This window comes from Pelodiscus sinensis, chromosome 22, assembly GCF_049634645.1.
Source record: "Pelodiscus sinensis isolate JC-2024 chromosome 22, ASM4963464v1, whole genome shotgun sequence".
Classification (NCBI taxonomy): Eukaryota; Metazoa; Chordata; order Testudines; family Trionychidae; genus Pelodiscus; species Pelodiscus sinensis.
Window position 1 is genome coordinate 6,511,693 of NC_134732.1, and position 23,990 is coordinate 6,535,682.

General features: G+C 48.1%; 2 protein-coding genes across 17 annotated transcripts in view; one reads left to right on the forward strand and one right to left on the reverse strand.

The window, feature by feature from the left end:
• ASTN2 (astrotactin 2) overlaps positions 1–23,990 on the reverse strand; it is a 730,659-nt gene that overhangs the window by 216,545 nt on the left and 490,124 nt on the right. The gene's annotated exons all lie outside the window — the stretch shown is intronic.
• Positions 10,670–22,656, forward strand: TRIM32 (tripartite motif containing 32). 11 transcript variants are annotated; one of them, XM_075905856.1, is made up of 5 exons: positions 10,726–10,780; positions 11,700–11,845; positions 14,249–14,315; positions 14,743–14,854; positions 17,878–22,656. In XM_075905856.1, exon 5 carries the CDS (start codon positions 17,944–17,946, stop codon positions 19,885–19,887), a length of 1,944 nt encoding a protein of 647 aa, XP_075761971.1. In that variant the 5' UTR covers positions 10,726–10,780; positions 11,700–11,845; positions 14,249–14,315; positions 14,743–14,854; positions 17,878–17,943; the 3' UTR covers positions 19,888–22,656. The 11 variants fall into 11 exon arrangements, with proteins under 11 accessions (XP_075761974.1, XP_075761972.1, XP_075761971.1 ...); XM_075905857.1 differs by lacking the exon at positions 11,700–11,845 and having other exon boundaries at positions 10,707–10,780; XM_075905855.1 differs by lacking the exon at positions 10,726–10,780 and having other exon boundaries at positions 11,113–11,845.

Sequence of the window (23,990 nt, forward strand, 5' to 3'; positions counted from 1 at the left end):
GGGGGGGGGGGGGCGAGGGGGAGGGTAATCAAAGGGAGATTATTTATAGGTACGGCTAAGATTTTGTCCCAGATGTTTCAGTAAAAGTCATTGACAGGCTGCAGGCAATAAATGAAAATTCATGGATGCCCATGACCTGCCCCTGAGTTTTTCTAAAATCATCTTGGACAAAATGGGGCGGCATGTTCAGCACCCTCTGCTGCTGGAGCTGTGGGGTCCTCCTGCTTGCAGGCTTCGGCTGCTGCAGTGTCCCCTCCACCGTGGGATGGCTGGGTGCTCGTGGGGGTCCCCTGCCACGGCTGAGAGCTACATGGTTCCTCAGCCACTTGTCATGGCTGGGCAGCTGCGAGCAGCTCTTTGCCACCCACCGTGGCTGGGCAGCTGAGGGATCCGCCTGCTGTATCAGAGGCAGCAGCATGGGTGGCAGCAGACCCTGTCCAGGGTGAGGCGGCTCAGTTCCCAGACCCAGCATGACCCCGAACTGAGCCAGGATTCCTGCCCACCTAGCTCCTAATACACTTCAAATGCAGAACTGCGGCAGGAATAGGTCCTGGATCCCTGAGCCAGGCTGCTGGCCTGCCTGCTAAAAAATGTTCCGGCAAAGGGGGGATGCATGTAGTCTGTAACATTAACCTATAAGCTTTTGCTTATTGGTTAATCAGTTAATCGACTATATTATTACATCTCGATTACACAGATCTCTTCTTCAGGTCTGGGAACAGTACACTGAGCTTTGCAACTAAATACAAGGTGGAAGAGATTGTTTAGCATAATTAACACATATTTCAAGGGGCCACTCAAGGTTAAGTTGCCCATTAACATCTCTCCAGTCAACTGGGGATGGGGGGAGCAAAAAAAGAAAAAGCAGGAGTGGCGGTTTAGTGGGTTACAGGTTGTTGTAATGAGCCATAATCCATGTCTCATTGATTTTTAGTGGCTAGCAAAGTTATTAATTTAAGCTCCCAGACTCGTCTTTCGAAGGTGTTGCGCAGGTTTCTTCTCAGGATCATGTGGGGGTGGACGATTACAGTGCTGCCGCCTTTGCTGTAGCTGCCCTAGGGTTAGGGGTTGTGCATTCACAGTACAAAACAAACAAAAAACAACAACAAAAGGCAGCCTGGCCTGATGCAGCCCTTTAAAGAGGCAGGGCATGTGGAAAACCAAAACCAAGGGCATTCAGAATCCCTACCTCAAGAGTGAGCCCCGATCAGGGAATGGAGTGTGGGACTCTCTGGAGAAATCTCTCCAGTAAATGCTGATAGGCCAGCTGGGAAGAGGTTGGTCTCCCTGACCGAACTGGTTAGGGTTGCCAGATGGTTTCAACAAAAATCCCGGACACACTTGACATGACACCACAATCTACATTATATCTTACTTAGAAAATACCGGACACTTCTATTTTCTCAGTTTGCTTCCCGAACAGAAAGCTCAAATGCTGGACTGTCCGGTTCAAACCTGGATGCCTGGCAACCCTAAAACTGCAGGGGAGAAAGGTTGGCTGGGTGTATTACTGACTCCCCAGCTCCCAGTACATACAGCCCTTTGCAATGAGCCTAGACACTCTGTCTGATGATCAGGAGGAAATCACAAGTGGGTTGGAGCCTTTGCTGTGGGTCTGCGAGATCCCTATGCCACCAAGGGGCCATGTGCAGACACAGACGCTGTTACAACTCTGGCAGGTGCTTGTGGTTTTCCTGCTCAGAAGAGGGCTGCAGCTGATGGCAGTCACGAGGAAAATGGGGTGCAAGGCAGGCTGGTGAGATAACAAGGAGCGAAGGTGCTCGTGGGGAGCTGCATTTAGCTGCTGTATGAGGCTTCCTTTTCCCAGAGCTGCAGAGCTCAGTCGGAAGGTCACTCCTGCTGCACAGTTATCACGTGCCCAACAGCACAGGTGCATCTTATGGGGGCTGGAAATCTGCCTGGTGAAACCAGTCCAGCAAGCATGGGGGCCTGATTGTGACAGCTCGGATCCTGCTAGGCTTGGACCTAGATTACTTGCTGCAGGGGAAATTTCCTCCTAGCTCCCTTTCCTGATACAAACCCAGGCCGGATGCTGCAAGGTGCAGAGCCTCTCAGTACTGACTGGCCTCAGTGGGACTTGATAAAGCTTGATAAAGGTCTGGGAGATCATGGAGGAAACTGGAAAGTAGGTTGCTCTCCCCACAGCTGTGTCTGGCAAAAAGCCTCCTGTGATGGTTTCTCCACCAGAAAGGAGTATTTGGGGTATCTGGGAGGTTATAAAGTCTCTTGTCATGGTCCAGGGCAGGCCTGGGCATAATACAGCCTGAGGGCCGAATTCAACTCGCCAAGCCACCAGATCCAGCCCACAGAAGCAGTGGGGAGCCCCAGGCAGGCTCCCCTGCTTGTCCCAAAGCCCCGCACACTGCTTATAAACACGGCTGCCAGGCCCCATTTCTGTTTCCAAACTGGAGGTGGGGAAAGCTTTGGGAGCTGCCCCTACCCCCACTGGCCAGCTTCTGCCAACCTTCTGCCCCCCCAATCAACATACCCAAACCCTCTGCCCCCCTCTTGTACCCATACCCCCTCCCAGATCTGGCACCCCAATCTCCAGCCCCAGATCACAATCTCCTCCTACCCTAGGTCACATCCCAAAACCCTGCACCCCAGTCCCCACCTGCTTCACCCAAACTCCCTCCCAGACTCCAGTCTTCCTTCTGCACCCAAATCCCTTATCCCAAGCTCCCTTCTGCACCCTACCTCCATCCCAGACCTCACTTCTCCTCCGTCCTCCTCCTGCCATTTCATGGAAGAGTGTGGCCCTTGACCACTTTCCAAAATCTTGGAGTGGCCCCCCATCAAACCCCTAGTCTAGGGTTGAGGGCAGGCCCTGAATTTGCTCCAGCTTCTTCACATTCCCCTTTCCAAAGCCGTGCATGAGGAAAGAGGCAGTGGTAGAATCTCTCCACTCCATCGAGTTCTCCACAGCCATTTCTGAACACTTCCTAGCCAAGGAATCTATCAGAAGAACCCTTCAGCCCTGTTTCCCTATGGCAGGACTGTGAGGGCTGGCTCCCACAGAAAACCCACACTTCTCAGCAGGGCAGGCTGCCACAAAGGTTCATGGGAAATGTGATGCTTGCTCCTCTGACCACAGACCTGGTTGTGTGGTAAACAGGTTGGTTGAGAAGCACTTGCTGGGCCTGGGGCCCGGGAGACCCCAACACTGAGATGGGTTGGGCAGAAGGTTTTCACAATTTGTCACACATGCAGGACCCCATTTCGGTGTCCCTTGGGCTGGCCCTGAAGGTACTACAGTAGAGTCCCAATTATCCGACCTAAACGGGACCGACAGGCGGTCGGATTAACAAAAATGTCAGATAATACGGAAACGGCCCGGGATGTGAACAAATTCTTCGCTGTATTGTGAGGGGGGTCCAGACTGCTTTAGGCAGCCCTCTCCGTATCACCCCCCGCACCAGCTGTGCTCTGCAAGTGGCCCAGGGGCTCCCACCCCACTGTGGGCTGCCAGTACGCTGCTCTCCGAACAGCTCGGAGACAAAGCAGCGAACTACAGCCGTGGCTCGGACCCTTCCTCACCTCCCGGCGGCAGCGCCAGCCCGCGCCCCTCGGCCCCACACGCACCCCGCAGCTGGATCTCACGTACCAGTCCCCCCTGCTCGCTGGAGTCAGGGCTGGGTTTGAAAGGGCTGCTGCTGCCCGGCCTAGTCCCCACCACACAAAGGAAGGAGCAGGAGCAGGACGCAGCGGCCGGCCGGCCCCGGAACAAGGCTGCACCAATCCGCAGGCGGGGACAAGGCTGCGTGTGTTACCCCCAAGCAAGCATTGCTAGCGCAGCTGGGGTGGGCGTGGCCTGGCTGCGGGAGCCCCTGGAGAGTGGCTCGGGCTGAGCACGGAGCAGCATGCGTGGCTTCCCCTGTGTTGCCCCTGTTGCACCCCTTCCCGCAACTGCTGCCCCCAAGAGGCCTTGCGCCAAGAGGAAGGCCCCCATCTCTCTTCAGCACTCATCACCATGACAGGCAAGGGAGTGGCCCGGCCACAGTGGGCTGGGACCAGGACGCACTGACAGACAAAGCAGCAGAGGTATAGCTATGTCGGATAAAGCGAAAGGTCGGATCATCGGGACTCTACTGTATAAGGAAAACATCTAGGAGGCAGAGTCATTCCTCAGCCCTTGAGTTGTCTCAGCCTGTTCTGAGTTAACATCAGGCTCTGGCAAGGACTAAATGTAGCGAGAAAATCCCCAAAACCCTACCAGCAGCCTAACAGCACATCCAGGCGGGGCAATGGCTGGAGAGGGCCTTTAAATTGCACTAATGATCCCTATAAAAGGAGAAAGTGCAGGCATCATTGCTGAGCTGATTTTTACAAGGTGTGAGCTCAGTGTAGACCTGGGAGGAACGCACAGTGACCTTACAGTCTGTGCATGCTGTGGTGCCTGGCTCATTAGGGGAAGGACTGCAGACCTGTCCTGCATACACTGCTGCCAGATTGGACCTCTCTCCTTGCCCTCCCCTCCCCAAGCAGTTACAGGTCCTCAGAGGCCCCCTGGAACCCAGCAAACCTCTCAACATTGTTGGGGTTTCTCTCATGGGATGCATCAAGGACCACCCTTTCCACACCAAGAGTCCAATGTCTCACCCATGCCTCTTTAATTCCCCATAGGATGCCTGTAGTTTGCTGAGCCACCTCACCAAATCCTGCCTGCCTGAAAGGTAGCTGCTCAGCCATCAGTCACCCCAGATTCAGCTCGGTGAGTCAACGTGACCCAGGACTTAGGCTGTCAGTTCTTAGTCTCATTTCAGGCAGTGTGAGGTCCCTGCAGGCTCAAGGTCCTAAGAACCACAGCGTTTTATCAGAAGCGACTGGTCAGGGCTGAGCATGGGGAGAGGGCAGCATCCATGTGACCCTCCCCAGTCTGGGGAAGGGCCGGGACAACTTCCCTGCCTCTCCCCATCCTTGCTCTGACCCTGCTCCTCCCTCTCACTGCCGCGCCTTTTCCCCCAACCCAGGCGGTCTGGGGACTAGCAGGGCTGGCATCAGCAGCAGGCGTCCCCCGGCCCTCCCCCCCGCCCCTGCACTCAGCAGCAGTAGCAGGGGAAGAAGAGCAAGATCGACCAGCTGCTTTGCTCCTCTGGCTGCCACATTGCTCCACTTCCTGCAGGGGGTGCAGGGGAGTCCTGCCTGCCCCCTCGCCTTGAGTGGTGCTGTGGGGTCACCTTGCTCCAGTTCTTCCCACCACTTCCGGTAAGTGCAGGGGGGCTGGACCCCTCCCGTGGAAACCAGCCTCCTCCCCCACTAGTCCTGCTGCTTGCTGGTCGGCCCCTCCTGCCCACAGTGTTTGGGGCCTCTTGTGCCTCCCCACACACGTCACCACTACATTTAATTATGTTGTATGCAGTGCTGTGGCAGTCATGGTCCCGGGATATTAGAGGGAGAAGGGGGGCGGGGGATTGGGTGGGCTGGCAGCAGCAGAAAGTGTCAGGGAATGGTGAGAGGGTACAGTGTAGGGCAGGGATGCTGGGGCCAGCTGTTTAAACAGTTTTCATTACAGAACCATAGACATGGAGGGCCGGATGGAATCTTGGGAAGCCCTCAAGGCCAGCTTCCTCTACTTTGGCAGGCCCAAGTAAATCTACATCTTCCCTAACAAATTTGTCCAGCCTGTTTTTAAAAACCTCCAATGCCGGGGATTACACAGTCTTCCTTGCAAGACTATTCCAGAGCTAGCAACTGACAGTTTTTCTTAATATCAAACCTAAATCTCTTTTGTTCTCTATGGAGCAGTGATCATGGAGGAGTATTGATCTCTGTCTTCTTTATAACAGCCCTTAACATACTGTCAAATTACCAGGTTTCCCTTCCCTTAAAATTAAACATGCCCAGTGTTTTTAACCTTTCCTCGTGGGACAAGTTTTCTGACTCTTTATTGTTTTTGTTGCTCTCTGGACTCTGATTTGTCTACATCTTCCCTAACAGGTGCTGCCCAGAACTGGACACAGTTCCAGCTGAGGTCTCACCAGTGCAGAGGACACCAGAACAATTACCTCCCATTTCTTACCTAGGACTCCTGTGTTACCTACACGAGCGTTCGCAGTAACCTGAGCATGTGGACAGCCACCCAGGAGTGATTCAGGTGCCATCCAGCTGATTGGCAGAGCACTCACAGCTGGCAGCATGTGTTTCTATTGGTGCACATAAAATTTATTACACCCATGGATGGAAAAAAATTAGTGGGAACATTGACCTATACCCCAGAATATTATACATTTTTTTCACAGCTGCACATAATCCAGATCTTTTTTAGAAGAACTCCCAACTTGTCCCTCTCATCAACAGAAGTTGGTGACTGCCAACCAGCGCTTCCTGCAAGCTGTGCACTTGTGCAGCTGCTCAGGAGACGTTTAAACGCCACCCAGCTGATTAGCAAAACGTCCGCAGCAAAGTTTTTGTTTCTACTGATGACGCACGTGCTTTGGTGCACACAGAAAATGTATTCTGCACAAGGATGGAAAAGATTAGAGAAAACATAGAATAATACTAACCACAGCACTGATTTCTTTAGAACTACTCCACTAGACCTGCCCTTCCAGTTAGATTGACCTGCCCTAGTATTGACTACACAGGAACTTAGATGAGCCTATGCCATTTAACTGTGTGGATTTTTCACATCCTTGATTAACCTAATTTTCTAATGTAGTCACTCCTAATACAGTGGTTCTCAAACAGTGATCAGTGATAGAAATGTAGCCATGTTAGTCTGGTTTAGCTGAAACAAAAAACAGGACTGTGTAGCACTTTAAAGACTAACAAGATGGTTTATTAGGTGATGAGCTTTCATGGGCCAGACCCACTTCCTCAGATCAAATAGTGGAAGAAAATTGTCACAACCATATATACCAAAGGATGAAAAGGACAAATCAAATTTCAGAACAGAAGGAGGATGGGGGCGGGCGGGGGGAGGAAAGGTAGACAGTTACCTCCCCCCCCCCCCCACCATCCTCCTTCTGTTCTGAAATTTGATTTGTCCTTTTCATATGTGTTCATTTTTTTTAATTGTATCATTTGGTATACAGGCAGTCCCCGAGTTACGCGGATCCGACTTATGTCGGATCCGTACTTACGAACGGAGCTTTTCTTGCCCCGGAGGATGCGGGCAGAGGGACCGCCCAGATGCGCCGAGGTCCCGCCGCCCGCATCCTCTGGGGCGAGAAAAGCTGCTCTGCGTCTCCCTGGTCTCCTGGGGGGGTCCCCCAGCAGACCAGTGAGACGCGGCGCAAAGCCACGGAGGGCCCGGGCGGCAGGACTGCGGCGTATCTGTGCGGTCCCGCCGCCCAGGCCCTCTGCGGCTTTGCTCCGCGTCTCCCTGGTCTGCTGGGCCCCCTCCAAGCAGACCAGGGAGACGCGGAGCAAAGCCGTGGAGGACCCAGGCGGCGGCACATCTCGGTCCTGCCGCCCGCGTCTCCATGATCTGCTGGGGGGGGGGGGCGCAGCTAGTGCACCCCCCCCCCCCCCAGCAAACCAGGCTTTTCTCGTGGACACCTGTGGTAGAGCAGCTGGGGCGCTGCCGATTGGTCCCGCAGCGCCGCTCCTCAGCACTACTGGACCAACCCGACAGCACCCCAGCTGCTCTGCCCCAGGAGTCCTGATTCAGCCGCTTCTGATCAGTTTCAGCAGCGGCTGAATCAGGACGCCTGGGGCAGAGCAGCTCGGGTGCTGCTGGGTTGGTCCAGTAGCGTCGAGGAGTGGCGCTACTGGACCAACCCAGCAGCACCCCAGCTGCTCTGCTCCAGGCGTCCCCAAGTCAGCTGCTGCTGAAACTGACCAGCGGCTGACTACAGGAAGCCCGAGGCAGAGTTTCTCTGCCCTGGGCTTCCTGGAATCAGCCGCTGATCAGTTGCAGCAGCAGCTGACTTGGGGACACCTGGGGTAGAGCACCTGGGGTGCTGCCGGGTTGGTCCCCGCAGCGCTGAGGTGCGGCGCTGCAGAGATCTACCCGGCTGCGCCCCAGCTGCTCTGTCCCAGGCGTCCAGATTCAGCTACTGTTGAAACTGATCAGCGGCTGATTCCAGGAAGCCCGGGGCAGAGAAACTCTGCCTCGGGCTTCCTGTAATCAGCCGCTGGTCAGTTTCAGCAGCGGCTGAATCTGGACGCCAGTTCTGACTTAAGTACAAATTCGACTTAAGTACAAACCTACAGTCCCTATCTTGTACGTAACCCGGGGACTGCCTGTATATGGTTGTGACAATTTTCTTCCACTATTTGATCTGAGGAAGTGGGTCTGGCCCACGAAAGCTCATCACCTAATAAACCATCTTGTTAGTCTTTAAAGTGCTATATAGTCCTGTTTAGGGATCAGTGAAACATTGTTGGTTTGTGAAGCATTTACTAATGACTCAGAAAGCTACCTGGCCACATGATTCTGTCTACTCTCTTTAGGTATGTCTACACTGCAAACAAAAATAACATAGCAATGAAGACAAAGCACCCTGGATTTTAACTCATATTAGCAGTTTGAGTTCAGTCCCAAACTTTAACTCAAGCTGCTAACCCAAATGAAAAGCAAAGTTACCAAGTCTGTCCTACTTTAACCCAAGTTAAGAACACACTTTTTTTGGGGGGAGGGCAGTGTAGACACACTCTAAAACCCCCATGGCCTGAATGGTGGTAAAAGAAATGAAACTCTCAAGCTATGTCTACGCTGCCATTGTTTTGCACAACAAATATGCAAATGAGGAGAAGCGTGGAATATCTCCATAAGCAATAGTAGTCACCAGAGAGATGTTGGGAAAGAGCAAAGGGAGAGTGAAGCCGCTTGCATGCGGTGAAAGAGAAGTGAGAACTAAGGATGTTAAGGACTTAGCCTTTGCTTATCGAATAGTCTGTCGAATAGTCAACTAGTCAGTTCCCTCCCTCCTTTGCTGCCTCTAGGAGATAGAGGCTGCAAAGGGGTGAGGGGAGGAAGGCAGCGTTTCAAAGGGGCAGCCACCAAACAGTTGATCCACAGCTCAGCTGTGTGGTACTGCCCCGTCAAAACGCCAAAGCACCGTGGAGCCCAGGGCCAGCTGGGGAGTCCCTAGTTGCCCCTGGGCTCCATGGCTGCCCCTTTGAAACATGGAGGCAGCATTTCAAAGGGGCAGCCACCGCACAGCTGATCCCAGGCTCTGCTGTGTGGCGTTGCCACTTTGAAATGCCCAGGCATCCCTGCTGGGGATTCTTGTACATTTCAAAGCAGGCATTGGTGTGCGGCCTGGAGTCAGTGGGACTTCCCGCTGGCCCCAGGCTGCACTCCGAGTTCTGCATTCCTCCTTTGAAATGTACAAGAGCCCCTGCTGGGAAATTCCATCGACTACTCGACTAGTCAATTAACCGCAATTTGACATCCTTACTGTGAACTACTTCTCGGAAAACAGGCAATGGAAAGTCTTGAGAACCCCAAGTCTGGGGCATCCAATCATACATATGTTTGTCTAACTAGTCTGAGTCACTTTTTCTTGGGCCCCATCCATCCCTGAGAATTGCCCCAACTCAGTTGTGAATGTCCTGCAATTAGAGCAGTGGTAGCTAATCTTTTTAAGCACAAGATCACTTTTTGAATTTAAGTGCAATGTAAGATCTACCCCAAATCCAAACACCCTTGCCCAGCTTCCTTTGTGCCCCTTCTCCCAGACCCGGCTCCTGCTCACTCCACCCTCCCTTCCTCCCCATTCTCCCTCCCTTTCACGAGGCAGAGGCAGAGGGTTGGGGCACAGGCTTTGGTCTTGGGGTAAGGGATCTAGAGTGTGAGGGGGCTCTGAGCTGAGCCTGGGGCAGAGAGTTGGGGGGCAGGGGTGGGTTCAAGGTACAGGCGCTGTAAGGGAGTTTGAGTCCAGGGATCTCAGGGCTAGGGGTATAGGAGGGGGTTCATGACCAGTGCAGGGGTTTGGAACTGGCTCCAGCTGGACACTGCTTATCTCAGATGGCTCTTGGATGGTGATGCAGTGGGGGTAAGGCAGGCTCAGCCCTGCCCTGGCCCTGCATCACTCTCAAAAGCAGCCAGCAAACTCCCTCCATCCCAAGCTCCCCCCCCCCCCCCCTTCTGTGGAGAGAGAGAGCACAGGGTGGAAGAAGGGGCACCCTGCTCAGTGCCCCCTCCTCTCCGTTCCCTGCTCTGTACCGCATGCAGGAGGCTCCAGAGGTGGGGGGGGGGGGGGGGGGGCTCCAAGGCAACAGGCAGGAGATGGGCAGCAGGGGGGAGGGGGCAGCTGACTTGCTGCGCTTGCCAGGCTCTTGGCCGAACCTGTCACAGGCTCCGAGATCTACCGGCTGGTGCCTGAACTGAGCAAAGCCCCACGGGCGGGGGGGGGGGGGGGGGGGGGGGGAGCAGAGACTCCTCCTCCAGGCACCGGGGGGGGGGGGGACAACGAGGCAGGTGCCTCCAAAATGCAAACCGGGGACGGGGGCACCGGGCCCCCAACCCAAACCCGGGAAGGGCGGGGGGGGGGAGGGGGCAGCCCCCCAGACACGCGAATCTGGGCGTTTGCCTGGAGGCAGCGCGGGCCCCCGACACACCCTGGGGCGGCGCGAGGGAGAGCTCTGCAGGCACAGCCGGGGCGGCGGGGGAGCCCCTCCCCAACACAACCCGGGGGGGGGGCTATCCCGAGCCAGCTGCCCCGCTCTAGCTCCGGCTCCATCCCCGCCGCGGAGCCGGAACTACCACTCCCAGCATGCTCCGGGCCGGCGCGGACGGGCGGGGGAGGCGCCGAGCGCGCGGAGCAGGCTGGGAGGGGCGGCGGCAGGAGCAGCAGGCCAGGCCGGGCAGGTAGGGCTGGGCCGCGCCTCTTCCGCCGGGCTCGCGGCGGTTCCCTTTGGGGGGGGGGGGGCTGCGGGGGTAAAGAGCTCGCGGGGGGCGGGGCGCCAAGGCTCGCGGGGGGGGGGGGTAACGGCCCCCAGGGGCAGGCACAGAGAGGGGGAGGGGTTGCGCCCCCTGGCCGGGGGGGGTCCCCCGGGCGGGGTTTGGGGGGTACCTGGCCCCCGGGAAGCCCGCGCTGAAAGGGGGGGCAGGGCCTTGGGGAGCAGAAAGATGGGGGAGGCCAGATCCATTGGGGGGTGCAGAGCTGGGCACCCCGGGGACAGGCTGGGGTGGTTCGGGGCCAAGCCCCCCCCCCCATAACGAACATAAGTCAGGTGTCCCTGTCAAAGGCTGGAGACCAGACTGGCCTTTGCGGCACGAGGGCCCTGCTCCCCTCCGGCGGGGGCCAGCCCCGGGGCAGAGGGAGGCAAGGGCAAGGTGGGCTCTGGGCGGGAGCAGAAGCAGAGAGTAAGAACCAAATGGAAACATGAAAGATGGCAAAGGAATGGACGTAGCCCTGCTCCCTGCTGACTAGCTCCTAGTCTGCATCTGAACGGTAGAGCAGCTGTGTTACTGGCCGGCATAGGTAATCCCATTGATTTACCAGCTGCCTCTCAGCAACCTGCAATGGAAAAGTCCCATCACTGTTATTTGGGGCAGCACTACAATTTTGTCCCGCTAATACGTATAGTGTGGTGCAGTGTTTCCCAATTTTATTTGGTCATGGAACCCTTTTCAGCTTACAAGAATTTCATGGAACCGCTAGGGTTGCCAGGGTAAAATTTGTCAAGCCAAAAAAAAAAAAAAACCCTGCAAAATAGACTCTGTTGCTTTAAGAAGGGACGGGGGAGAGCTGCATTTTCACGGAACCCTTACTTTTGCTTCGCAGAACCCCAGAGTTCCGTGGAGCATCAATTGGGAAACACTGGTAGTATGGAGAGACCCAGCATACATGGCTAACAATGGGTATCAAGCTCTATTGACACTGTCTACACCTAGAGGGCAAACATTTTTTATCCAAGTTGAGGGAGAAGGGTAGGTTTACGTAACGTAGGTTTACGTAACTCCTTTTGTCAATTAGGGTTTGTTGTTCTAGGAGTGGTCTGTGCTTAAAAGTTAGGTCAATATACCTTCATCTGGCAAGGTATAAAATCCACTTTCCTGAGGGACATAACTATGGTGACCTAACCCTCAAGGTAGATACAACTGTGAATGGAAGTACGCTTCCATCAATCTAGCTTCTTCACAAACAATAATCCCAACTATACATATAAAATGATGGTGACTAATTTAGCTGTTACCACTTGGAGTTGTGGATAAATCTCTGAAAATGTCCATTCAATGTGCAGCAGCAGTCAAAAAAGCAAACAGTGTTAGGAACCATTAAAAAAGGGATAGAGAATAAGGCAGAGAATATTTTATTGTATCTGTATAAATCCATGGTACGTCTACATCTTGAATACTGTGTGCAGATATGGTCGCCTCATCTCAAAAAAAGATAACTTGGCATTAGAAAAAATTCAGAAAAACGCAAAAAATGATTAAGGGTATGGGACAGCTACCATATGAGAAGAGACTCATCAGACTGGAGCTTTTCAGCTTGGAAAAGAGACAACTAAGGGGGGATATGATAGAGGTCTATAAAAACATGACTGGTGTAGAGAAAGTAAACCACTTGTTCCCAGAAGTGATCCAAGGCCAGGTGCGGCAGCTGGCGCCCCAGGCGGGCGGCGCCCCATGACATCATCACTGAGCGCCTGGGCCAGCAGCGCTCTAGGCAACTGCCTAGTTCACCTAGGCTCATGGGCTGCCCCTGCTTGTTCCCATAACACGAGCTGTGTCTAGACTGGCAACTTTTTCCGCAAAATCATCTGCTTTTGTGGAAAAACTTGCCAACTGTCTACACTGGCTGCTTGAATTTCCACAAAAGCACTGACGATCTCATGTAAGATTGTCAGTGCTTTTGCGGAAATACTATGCTGCTCCCGTTCGGGCAAAAGTCTTTTTCCGAAAAACTTTTGCGCAGAAGGGCCAGTGTAGACAGCAGAGATTTGTTTTCTGCGAAAATGGCGACCGGGGCTTTTTTGCGGAAAAGCGCATCTAGATTGGCCATGGACGCTTTTCTGTAAAAAGTGCTTTTGCGGAAAAGCGTCCTGCCAATCTAGACGCGTTTTTCCGAAAATGCTTTTAACGGAAAACTTTTCCGTTAAAAGCATTTCTGGAAAATCATGCCAGTGTAGACGTAGCCCTTTAAGAAGTATTTCTTCAGACAATGCACAGTCAACCTGTGGAACTCTTTGCCAGAGGATGTTATGAAGACCAGGACTTTAACAGAGTTAAAAAAAGAAATAGATAAATTCATTGAGAATAAGTCCATCAATAGCTATTAGCTAGGATGGGCAGGAATGGTGTCAGAAGCTGGGAATGGACAACAGGAGGTAGATCACTTGATGATAACCTGTTCGGTTCTGTGGCTCCTGAAGACAGGACACTGGGCTAAGTGGGCCTTTGGTATGACCCAGTATGGCTGTTCTTATGGTTATGCTGGCACAGCTACAGTGATGTAGCTATCTATTCCAATAGTTTCAGTAGGATAGAGAGACCCTCATGTAGATAAAGCCAAAGACAACTAGATCTCTGTAAGATTTCCAGGGTCAGCGCAGGACTATAGCATTTCCTTTGTGCCATATTACATAAAGCTCCTGGGAGAGGCTGGACACTTTGAGAAGAGAGTATGGACAATCCTATAATTTTTTTAGCGTGAATGCTGAGCAGTTACAAGCTGGATTTTAGATATCTGTTCATTAATAAATTGTTGCTTTATTGCAGCGGACGTGTGGATGATAGCTTCATTTTGAAGGCCTTTCCTAACACTTTTGATCCTCTCCTCTCCCCCCTCCCCCCAAAAAAAAAAAGTTAGCCCGCCAGCAGGTGTCATTCTTGTATTTAAAGTTCCATGCCATGGTCTTGTTAGCAGGCAGCTTTACTGTGTTTACATATGGCTTTAATTGCATCAGTAGTTAATTTGATTTGTGATTATTCCCATGTTAACAAAGCTCCTTGTTTAATGAATTTATCTTCTGCTGCAGAAGGCATGTCATTCCTAAGCAGACTGTTGTACCCAAATTTCAAATCAAACTTAAGGAATTTGTACATGGCTGTGCAAGTGTCTGAGGGCATTCACTTGAGATATTCTCCACTGTGTGTTCATCAACCCACACTGGACATATTTGTGTTTGCAAAGCTATACTTAACAGTCCCCAGGGCACTTCCATTTCACTCAGAACTAATATTTGCTTAATAAAAATGTTAATCAATTGACAGAAAACAAACTCAGAGGCATGTGTGGGACTTGGCTTCTTGGAAGATAAACATTCTAATTTTCTTTTTATAGCAAATACTCTCTTGTGATCACATTGTATGTTTCTAATCCCACAGGGCCAATTTGAAAAATCCTGCAGTGTTTCTAGCAGCTGTATATTTACTATTATCACACATACCAAAGGTTAGTGTAAATAAAACAAAGGCAGGAAAATTCTGAGTTATAGAGATGTTGTCAGATCAAATTTTGCCCCAAATTTAGGTATTGTACGAGTAAGCTTGCCCCAAGCAAAAGACCAATAAAAATATTATTAGGATTAGTATTCTTCCAGTGGAATATTTTCTTAATGTTGTTGCAGTGTTTGTAGCTTGATTTTTCATCTTTATCCTTGTACCAGCATCTAATTGTAAAGTTGACTATAAAACAAAAGTGAATCTAACTACTTTAGTTTCTTAGTGCATGCTAACAGAAACAAACATAAAAGAATAGTACCAAATAGGGCAAAGTTATATATTGTAAACATTTTAACTGTAATCTAAAGAAATCACATGTATATTTCTAACTTGACCCTTGCCTAAGGCTTTCTCTGATTTTAACCCCTTGTGCTTAGGGAACTGTCTGAACTACAGAAGAGCACTTGTTAACTGGAAACCTCTGCTAAGGATGCAATTACAGTGGCTGCTGAATTGTTTTTCTTCAGTGAGACCCATTCTGATAAACAGGTGGTTTTGTGATTTATATTTTGTATTCAAATCACAATTAGTTTGGCTTCCTAATATATGACCCACTTCAAAACAAATAGCAGTTTATTCTTAATGAATAGATCTCTCTTGCTCTCTGTTTTGTTTTTTTATAGGTGGCCAGTGTCTCTTGGCATCTGCTCCTAGCCTTCTCTCTCCAAAGAAAAGCCTGACATATTATTAAGGAGAACCCATAAAGACAATAGGCTTTGCACTGCAGATTTATCATTGTTTTTCACTACTTTGGGGAACTATTCTGGCCTGGCTGTTGAGCATTGCTTTCTGTTCCCATCACTTTTATGTATATTAAGGATAAGGACAATTCTTCTGTTTCAGTGCTAGCAGCAGAAGCTGCTGGATAACAAATCTTAATTTCTGGAGACTGAAATTCTTTAGTGTAACCCAAGTTATAGGGCTACAAGGCAATTAGGAAGTGTAAGGATATAAAAGGCTAACCAGTTACCTAGCATGCTTACCCGGGGTAACTGGTTAACCAGTGCCCAGCATGGTATAGTGGGCTCAGCCCAGCCTGTCTGGTATGCACCATGGGCGGGGACCGCTCCAGACTTGATGTGGCAGGCTGGTTAAACATACAGTTTAAATGGTTAACATTTTAAACATGAGTTTTCATCTCTAGTCAGACTAGATAATCTAGTGGTTCCTTCTGGCCGTAAACACTAAAACCATAATTCCCCAGGAGCTTTCAGTATTAAATCTACAACATTGCTAATCCTGGAAGCAAAGGATCAGGTCCTCACCTGCTAGTTAACTGTGATTCCACTACACCACTGAATCAGTCTCTGAAAATGAGGACTCTAAAGAATAACAAACAAGGTGCCTGTTGAAACCTACTAATAAACCAATGCACACATTCTCACTGTGATAGAAATGTAGCCGTGTTAGTCTGGTGTAGCTGAAACAAAATACAGGACTATGTAGCACTTTAAAGACTAACAAGATGGTTTATTAGATGATGAGCTTTTGTGGGCCAGACCCACTTCCTCAGATCAAATAGTGGAAGAAAATAGTCACAACCATATATACCAAAGGATACAATTAAAAAAAAAGTGAACACATATGAAAAGGACAAATCACATTTCAGAACAGAAGGGGGATGCGGGGGGGGGGGGGGGGGGAAGGAAGGTAAATGTCTGTGAATTAATGATATTAGAGGTGGGGAAAGGTAGATGTCTGTGAGCTAATGGTATTAGAGGTGATAATCGGGGAAGCTATCTTTGTAATGAGTAAGGTAAAGACCCCAACTACCTTACCCATTACAAAGATAGCTTCCCCAATTATCACCTCTAATACCATTAGCTCACAGACATCTTCCTTTCCCCACCTCTAATATCATTAATTCACAGACATTTACCTTCCTTCCCCCCCCCCCCCCGCATCCCCCTTCTGTTCTGAAATGTGATTTGTCCTTTTCATATGTGTTCACTTTTTTTTTTTAATTGTATCCTTTGGTATATATGGTTGTGACTATTTTCTTCCACTATTTGATCTGAGGAAGTGGGTCTGGCCCACGAAAGCTCATCATCTAATAAACCATCTTGTTAGTCTTTAAAGTGCTACATAGTCCTGTATTTTGTTTCATTCTCACTGTATGAGCACAAAGCACTTTCCACCACTGCAGTTGTCTGCTCCCTCACTTTGAGCAAATGGTCTACTGAAGTATACAAAACCCTTCTGTCTCAGATTCTCCCAAGGATGAAGCAGGCTAGCTCAGCAGGGAGGCAGGAGAGTGCCATGTGCATGCAGCTGTGATTCAGCGCTCAGCGGGTATATTGCTTTTCTGTACAGGTCTCTCAGCTTGCTCACACTTCATGTTAGGGGAGCAAAAAATCCCTATTCTTTTTTGGTCCCTTTCTTTTAATGGCCAGGCATCGCAATAGCAAAGGTATGGAAACCAAGTCTACTGAATAATGGTTTAATGATGTGGAATCTATTGTGTTCATTTTGCATGGATTGCTGTTATAGTGTGAAAACTACTGGGATTCTTTAATTTAGTATGGAGGAATAATGTGAGGATGGAACCGACACCGAAAACCCTGGATAAGGGATTATGGAAATAATGATATTGTTAGACTGAATCAGAATTTAAGAGTAAGATGGATGCTGCAAGATTATTAAATCTATAAAATGAAACATTTTACAATCAGACTCCAGAACTAATAACAATTGAATTCCAGTCTCCTTTTTACAAAAAGAATGGAAATGGTTAATAATTAACCTCTTCCATGCCAGTGCCCACTGGAATTTTGGTATCTCAAAGATGTATTTTGTTTCAAATGTTGAGTAGTGAGGCAACACTGAAGAGGTTAATAAAATATCCTGGATTAAATCATAGCTGTGAATGATTATATGTTTTAAAAAAATGCCCCAAAACCATCAGAAAGGCAACTGACAAATCTCTTTCGCTCTCATTTATCTTTCTGACAAATGTACAGGATGTTGGAAATTTATCATTTTGGTTGATTAACATCCAGAAAGGTAGATCAGAACAACCACATTCATTTCACTCATGTCTGAGGTCACATCTGAATCCAGGTTTTCAGAGGTAATATACTAATGTCCTAAGGCACTGCAACATCTGGTTACTCTTTTGATCTGCAATATTAAAATGCTTGATTTACTATCCTTGTGTACCCATAAATTGTGTAAACTCAGAGGCATGACAATGGTGGTTGGGTATCATGAGGAGATGATTCAGTCATGAGTATCTATTGGGTTTCCTTATTGCTGCCATTATACTTACTTCAGTTTTACTTATGAATCACGTAAGTGAATCATTCAGTGTGCCAGAAACTGCAAGTTAGTGTTAGAACTTGCCCACTGCAAGATTAGCTTTAATTAATATGCCCCTTCAGAATGTGGAAGAACCAAATGGATTGCTTATTCACCAGAGCTGGCTGATAAATTAAAAATAAATTGCCTATGTGAATGTACATAGCCGGAGGTGGTAAGGAAATAAATCACTTTTCCCTTTTCTTTCTGAACAGGATCAAAGCACCCTGGAATAAATGTGAGTACCAGTTTTGCACTAATTGAATCTACCTTGAAAAGCCATGGCCACTGCCTCTCACCTGAACTCGGATGCACTGCGTGAAGTTCTGGAGTGCCCTATTTGCATGGAGTCCTTTACTGAGGACCAGCTGAGGCCCAAACTCTTACACTGTGGACACACCATCTGCAAACAGTGCTTGGAGAAACTCCTAGCCAACAGCATCAATGGGATACGCTGCCCCTTCTGCAGCAAGATCACTCGAATCACCAACTTGGCTCAACTGACTGACAATCTCACTGTGCTGAAGATCATAGACACCACAGGACTTTGTGAAGCTGTGGGTCTTTTCATGTGCAAAGTGTGTGGGAGAAGGTTGCCCAGACACTTCTGCAAGAGCTGTAATTTGGTTTTGTGTGATCCGTGCAAGGAGACAAAACATCTGCAGCAGGGGCATGGTGTTGTTGCCATCAAAGAGGCTGCTGATGAACGGAGGAAGGAATTTGGGGCAAAACTTGGCAGACTTCGGGAGCTCATGGGGGATCTGCAGAAAAGAAAAACATCACTGGAAGGAGTCTCCAAAGACTTGCAGTCCAGATACAAAGCAGTTCTTCAGGATTATAGCAAGGAAGAGCGCAAGATCCAGGAAGAGCTGGCAAGATCACGGAAGTTCTTCACAAACTCTCTGTCTGAAGTGGAGAAAGTAAATAACCAGGTAATGGAGGAGCAGGCTTATCTACTGAACATTGCAGAGGTCCAGATAGTATCGCGATGTGACTATTTCCTTGCCAAAATTAAGCAGGGAGATATAGCTCTCTTGGAGGAGGCAGCGGACGAAGAAGAGCCAGAACCAACAAATAGCCTACCAAGAGAGCTGACTCTCCAAGAAGTGGAGCTCCTCAAAGTGGGCCACGTGGGGCCACTACAGATTGGGCAGGTGGTAAAGAAACCTCGAACTGTCAATATGGAGGAATCTCTGATGGAGACTGCTGCATCCTCATCGTTTACGTTTAGAGAGACTGAAGTGGTGCAAGAAGAGACTAGTTTGACACCTAATTCCTCACCTGCCAAACCAAGGGTGCCTGAAACAGCCACAAGCATCCAGCAGTGTCACTTCCTCAAGAAGATGGGCTCCAAAGGCAGCATGCCAGGGATGTTCAATCTTCCTGTCAGCGTACATGTCACTGTACAGGGAGAGGTGCTTGTGGCAGATCGTGGCAATTTCCGAATCCAGGTATTTACTCGCAAGGGCTTTCTGAAGGAGATCCGGCGGAGCCCTAGTGGCATTGATAGCTTTGTGCTGAGTTTTCTTGGAGCAGATCTTCCCAATTTAACTCCCCTCTCTGTCACCATGAACTGCCATGGCCTGATAGGAGTGACTGATAGCTATGATAACTCGGTAAAGGTGTATACCATGGATGGACACTGTGTTGCATGTCATAGGAGCCAACTTAGCAAGCCATGGGGCATCACAGCTCTGCCTTCAGGGCAGTTTGTAGTGACCGATGTGGAAGGGGGAAAGCTCTGGTGTTTCACAGTGGACCGTGGTGTTGGGGTAGTTAAGTACAGTTGCTTATGTAGTGCTGTGCGCCCAAAGTTTGTCACATGTGATTCTGAAGGGACCGTATATTTCACTCAGGGGCTGGGACTCAACCTGGAGAACCGCCAACATGAGCACCACCTCGAGGGGGGCTTTTCAATTGGCTCTGTAGGACCAGATGGGCAATTAGGCCGCCAAATCAGCCACTTTTTCTCAGAGAACGAGGATTTCAGATGCATTGCTGGGATGTGTGTGGATGCTAGAGGAGACCTAATTGTTGCAGATAGCAGCCGTAAAGAAATCCTGCATTTTCCTAAAGGAGGTGGCTACAACATCTTAATCAGGGAGGGTCTCACCTGCCCTGTTGGCATAGCCATTACACCCAAAGGGCAGCTGCTCGTGCTGGACTGTTGGGATCACTGCATTAAGATCTACAGTTACCATTTGAGGAGGTATTCCACACCATAAGAGTGTATCACTGGATCAAGCTACTCTTCTCCTTATAGATTTCTCCCAGCCTTATAATAATTTCACAGAAGTTAGTGCTGCACTTTCACATAGATTATGCCATAATCTAAGGTGTGTCATTATTTTGTGTTTAGAAACAAAATTGCTTTTTATGTGTATATTTTAAGAAAAAGCAACAACTCATCACACCTCCCTGGAACAAAGGATACTTATGGAGTACTGGCTGCACGTTAGATGACTGATCTCTCTCTGCAGTTTACTGCCTTGTGCTGTAATTCATGTTCCCAGCTTCAACTATTGCAGTCTTCTTTGTGCCATAAACATTAACTGACTGTTCTCCATGGCCTTTCCTTAGAAGATCTATGAAGTGGTCTTCTTTCCACCACAGTTCTCACAAAGATCTCGGTAACTATTCTCCAGATAGCCCCAGAAAGATATTTCTGATTGCAGCACTGCAGCTGCATAGAACACAGCCTCCCTAAGCTGCACAAAGTTGCAGCTTGCATTAAACGAAAGGGCAAGGCTGTGGCCCTCCCTCTTCGTAAGTAGTCAGGAGAATATCCTCATGGTGCCATTAGTGAACCCCACTTGGTCCATCAGTCTCTTCAATGTGAAGTGAGTACAGTGCAATCATGGAAGAGTGATCGAGATGGAGAACTGCCCTCTGATGGCAAACAGAATTTCATTACAGTTTGATTAGCATATGAAAAGTGTAGAGCCAGGGAACAACTGACAGGAGAGCCTATTTAATAAAATTAATTTTAGTCTGTCAGTATTCACAGTTGTTTTACTATTAAATCTGGCTTGGAACCTGTCTGTGAATGGTATGTTTGGTATTTGAAGCTTTGGCAGAGGAGAGAGAAATTGAAGTAAACAAGATCAAATGTGACAAATCATATGTTCATCTGCACACTTCAATACTCTGCATTCCGGACCATTGCATTTACTGATAAGTTTCCACTAGTCTGCACTTCATATGTGAAAGCAACTTGTTCATGAGATGGGAGGGGAGGAATCTTATTTTATTACTTAGAAGCTCTTCCACTGGTGGCTTGCATTTTTTCTTCATGCACAACAAAAAGCTACATTCCTAAAGACATTGTTTGGCCTTTTTTTTATGGCTCCAGCAGGCACAAGGGTGCATGTTCATCTCAGCTTTGGGTTAGATGAAGCACAAAACTGCACCTGTGTGAGTTAACACACCCACAGTGTGCCTGTCATGGCTGATCAACACATATCTCAGTATGGCATTGTTTGTCTACAATGGATTATTGAAGAAAAGAAATATTTAAATAGGGCACAGGTGCCAAAGATAATAGTTCCACTGCAGTGTAATTACTATTTGTTACCATCAATAATGTTGTAAATTTGGAAGTACAACAGATCATGTATGAAACTGGTTTTATAATGGCTGCTGTGTCTAGCATTTTCAAACTGTATTTGCTGTAGTATCAAATGTGTGCTACAATGTGTAACAAGCAAGTTTTTAAATTCCCACCAGCTGTGTGTCCCTTCTTTGCTAAGCAACTGTAAACAACAACAAAAAAGCTTCCTAAGAGCCCCTCCTGCCAGCTGTGTGACTGTAACAGGGCTTCAAGATCAAGTGCTGAAAGCAGAATCTTGGTTTGTGGATTCCCTGATAATGCCAAAGAACTGGGCAGGGCCAGCACATTAGCCCCAACCACTCCAGATCCATCTTTGCTTTTATTTGTACTGTTCCTCACACAGGGAGTACAATCTGATCAGGGGAACGAGGTACTGTACTATGACATGGTCAGCTAGAAGAACTAGAAGGGAGCAGGCACAGGGAGGCAGTGGATCTGTAGAGAGGAAGGCACCATGGCTTCTTAAGAGAATTAAAAAATTCAGCTCATACCATATGATTTGTGGTGTGTTTGCTACAGGCCTGGAGTTACACACTTTTTATAAAGTTTGCCTAAGGTGTGTAGTGGCAATCTGAGGTGTAACTTGTATCCTGGACTGAATGTTGTTTGGCTAGATCTGGTTGTATTGGGCCTTCATTTGGCTAATCGTGCTGTAGCCTAAGCCATTTTATAAACATTACACCTGTGGTACTGACATTTCATGTTTAAAAATTTAAAAATCTCATCTGGTTCTACAGAAGTATTTTCTGCAGGAAGTTTCCATAGACCGGAATAAATGAAGCAATATTATCTTTCATAATAAGCACCTTCATCAAACTATTCCGGTGAAACCCTTTTGTCCTATTCTTCTAGAATCCAAATGGCTTCATTTAAGTGGACTTAAGTGTCCCATTCTGCTGACTGAGCAATTGGCTGCCAAGGTTTATCCTGGTGTTCATGGTTTAAATTAAGTCTCCATCATCTCTTCCATCCTGTATTCCAGATTAAAAGAAAAGGACATGCTATTTTATGATGCACTTATAGAGCAAGATAGAAAGGGGACTGGTGTATGTGTGTTTAGCCTGTAGCTGCTATTCTGTTCTTGTGGTTTTTTTACAGGCAGGCCTGGGGAAGAGAAGAGGAACCGCTATCCACAGCTAGTGTACATGCTACATCTGGCAAAGTGGAATTGGCTATAAAGTAGTTTCTCAGAGCTACATCTTGCAATGGTGTTTTTCTTTTGGCCATCATGGTGATCAGCTCCAAATGAGATGAAATAGAGTAATTAAAGATTGTGATAAAATCGTTTAGCTTCTGCTTTCCACCTGAAGAAGGAACAGGTCTGATTATGAGTTTGTGTGGCTTTTAATGATTGTGTAATAAAGGGAAAATGAACTAATTAAAAGTGCACTGCAAATGATTTGTCTCGTAAAAATATCATCTCCTTGTGCTCTCTTTGGTGGCAGACAGGTTTTCATGGCCAGCTGGAATTAGATTTGCTGACATTTGCAAGATCCCTTCTCATTCTGCCAGGACGTGAAGAGTATATCTACTCTCTTTGGCAGCCCTGGAGTATGTATTTCACACTTCTTTCCTCACTTTACACACACAAATATTAGGGTTTCTCATGCATGCTCGGCTCAATGGGCCCTGAAGGCCAGTATCTCTGTCTTCTTGCTGTGACTGGTACCTGATGCTTCAAAAGCAAACAACCTCCATACCTCCAGAGTGCAACTAATACAAATAGTTGAAAATGCATCAAGCGGTTGGAACCAGAAATCCTGGATTATAATTCTAGATTTGCCATTGATTCACTTAGCCACTGTCTGCTTCAGTTTATCCACCTGCAACATGGATAATGTTGCTTCTATTTCTCCAGAGTATCATGAGTTGGGATAATCTGATAGGTGCTATCAATAGAAGAAAATCCCATAGGGATCTTCTGGATAGGGAAAACCACAAGCGATTTGCCATTTAGGTTTAGAGGATAATATCTTAATACGTCCTCTGATTTCCTTGTTACCAGGGCAGTCTGTGTTACCCTGACTTTTCCTATGAGGGGAGACAGCACTTTAAACAGTTACTGGTTTATAAAATGTAAAGAAATTTGAAGAATGATTGTCATATTGACCTTGATCAGCGGTTTCCTGAAGAGACGATTTTTCATGACAGTTATAATTTCACAGTAAGCATTCATTCTGGATTAAAACTTGACATGTGAAGTTGGAGGCTGGGAGGTTACTTTTAAAAATAGTTTTATTTTTTAGCCAGAGGGCAGGGTTATAAAAATAAAAATAAATACAGGCACTTTTAAGTTACATGCATTGTATATTTTAAGATTTTTTTTTCTGGATCATTAGTCAATGTGAGGCTGTAAAGTTACTTCATTTTGCACAGCTAATTACTTGCCTGGCAATTTTGGATTACGACAAGTAGGGCATAAGGTCATTTAGCAGGCTGATTCACAGCATGTACAGTTTAGTCTGCACAAAATTTCACAACAACTGGCTAGATTTTTGTAAGTCTGAAAAATGTTAAATCTGTGGCTTTAAAACATGTATCTAGGCATAAACTGAATACTGTAAAGAGTTATCTATTTAACACAGTACTTGTTTGTAGAAAGATTTAAAACTGCTGTAAAATTCTATGTGCTCACATTGTGACCAGTCAATAAAAGCAGGTTTGGGAGAAAGTAGTGTATCCATAGTGCCTAAATACTCAAATGGGTGAACTAGAGGG

Coding starts and splice junctions, on each gene's coding strand:
- TRIM32 (XM_075905859.1), top strand. CDS start 17,944: ATGGCCACTGCCTCTCACCTGAACTCGGATGCACTGCGTGAAGTTCTG.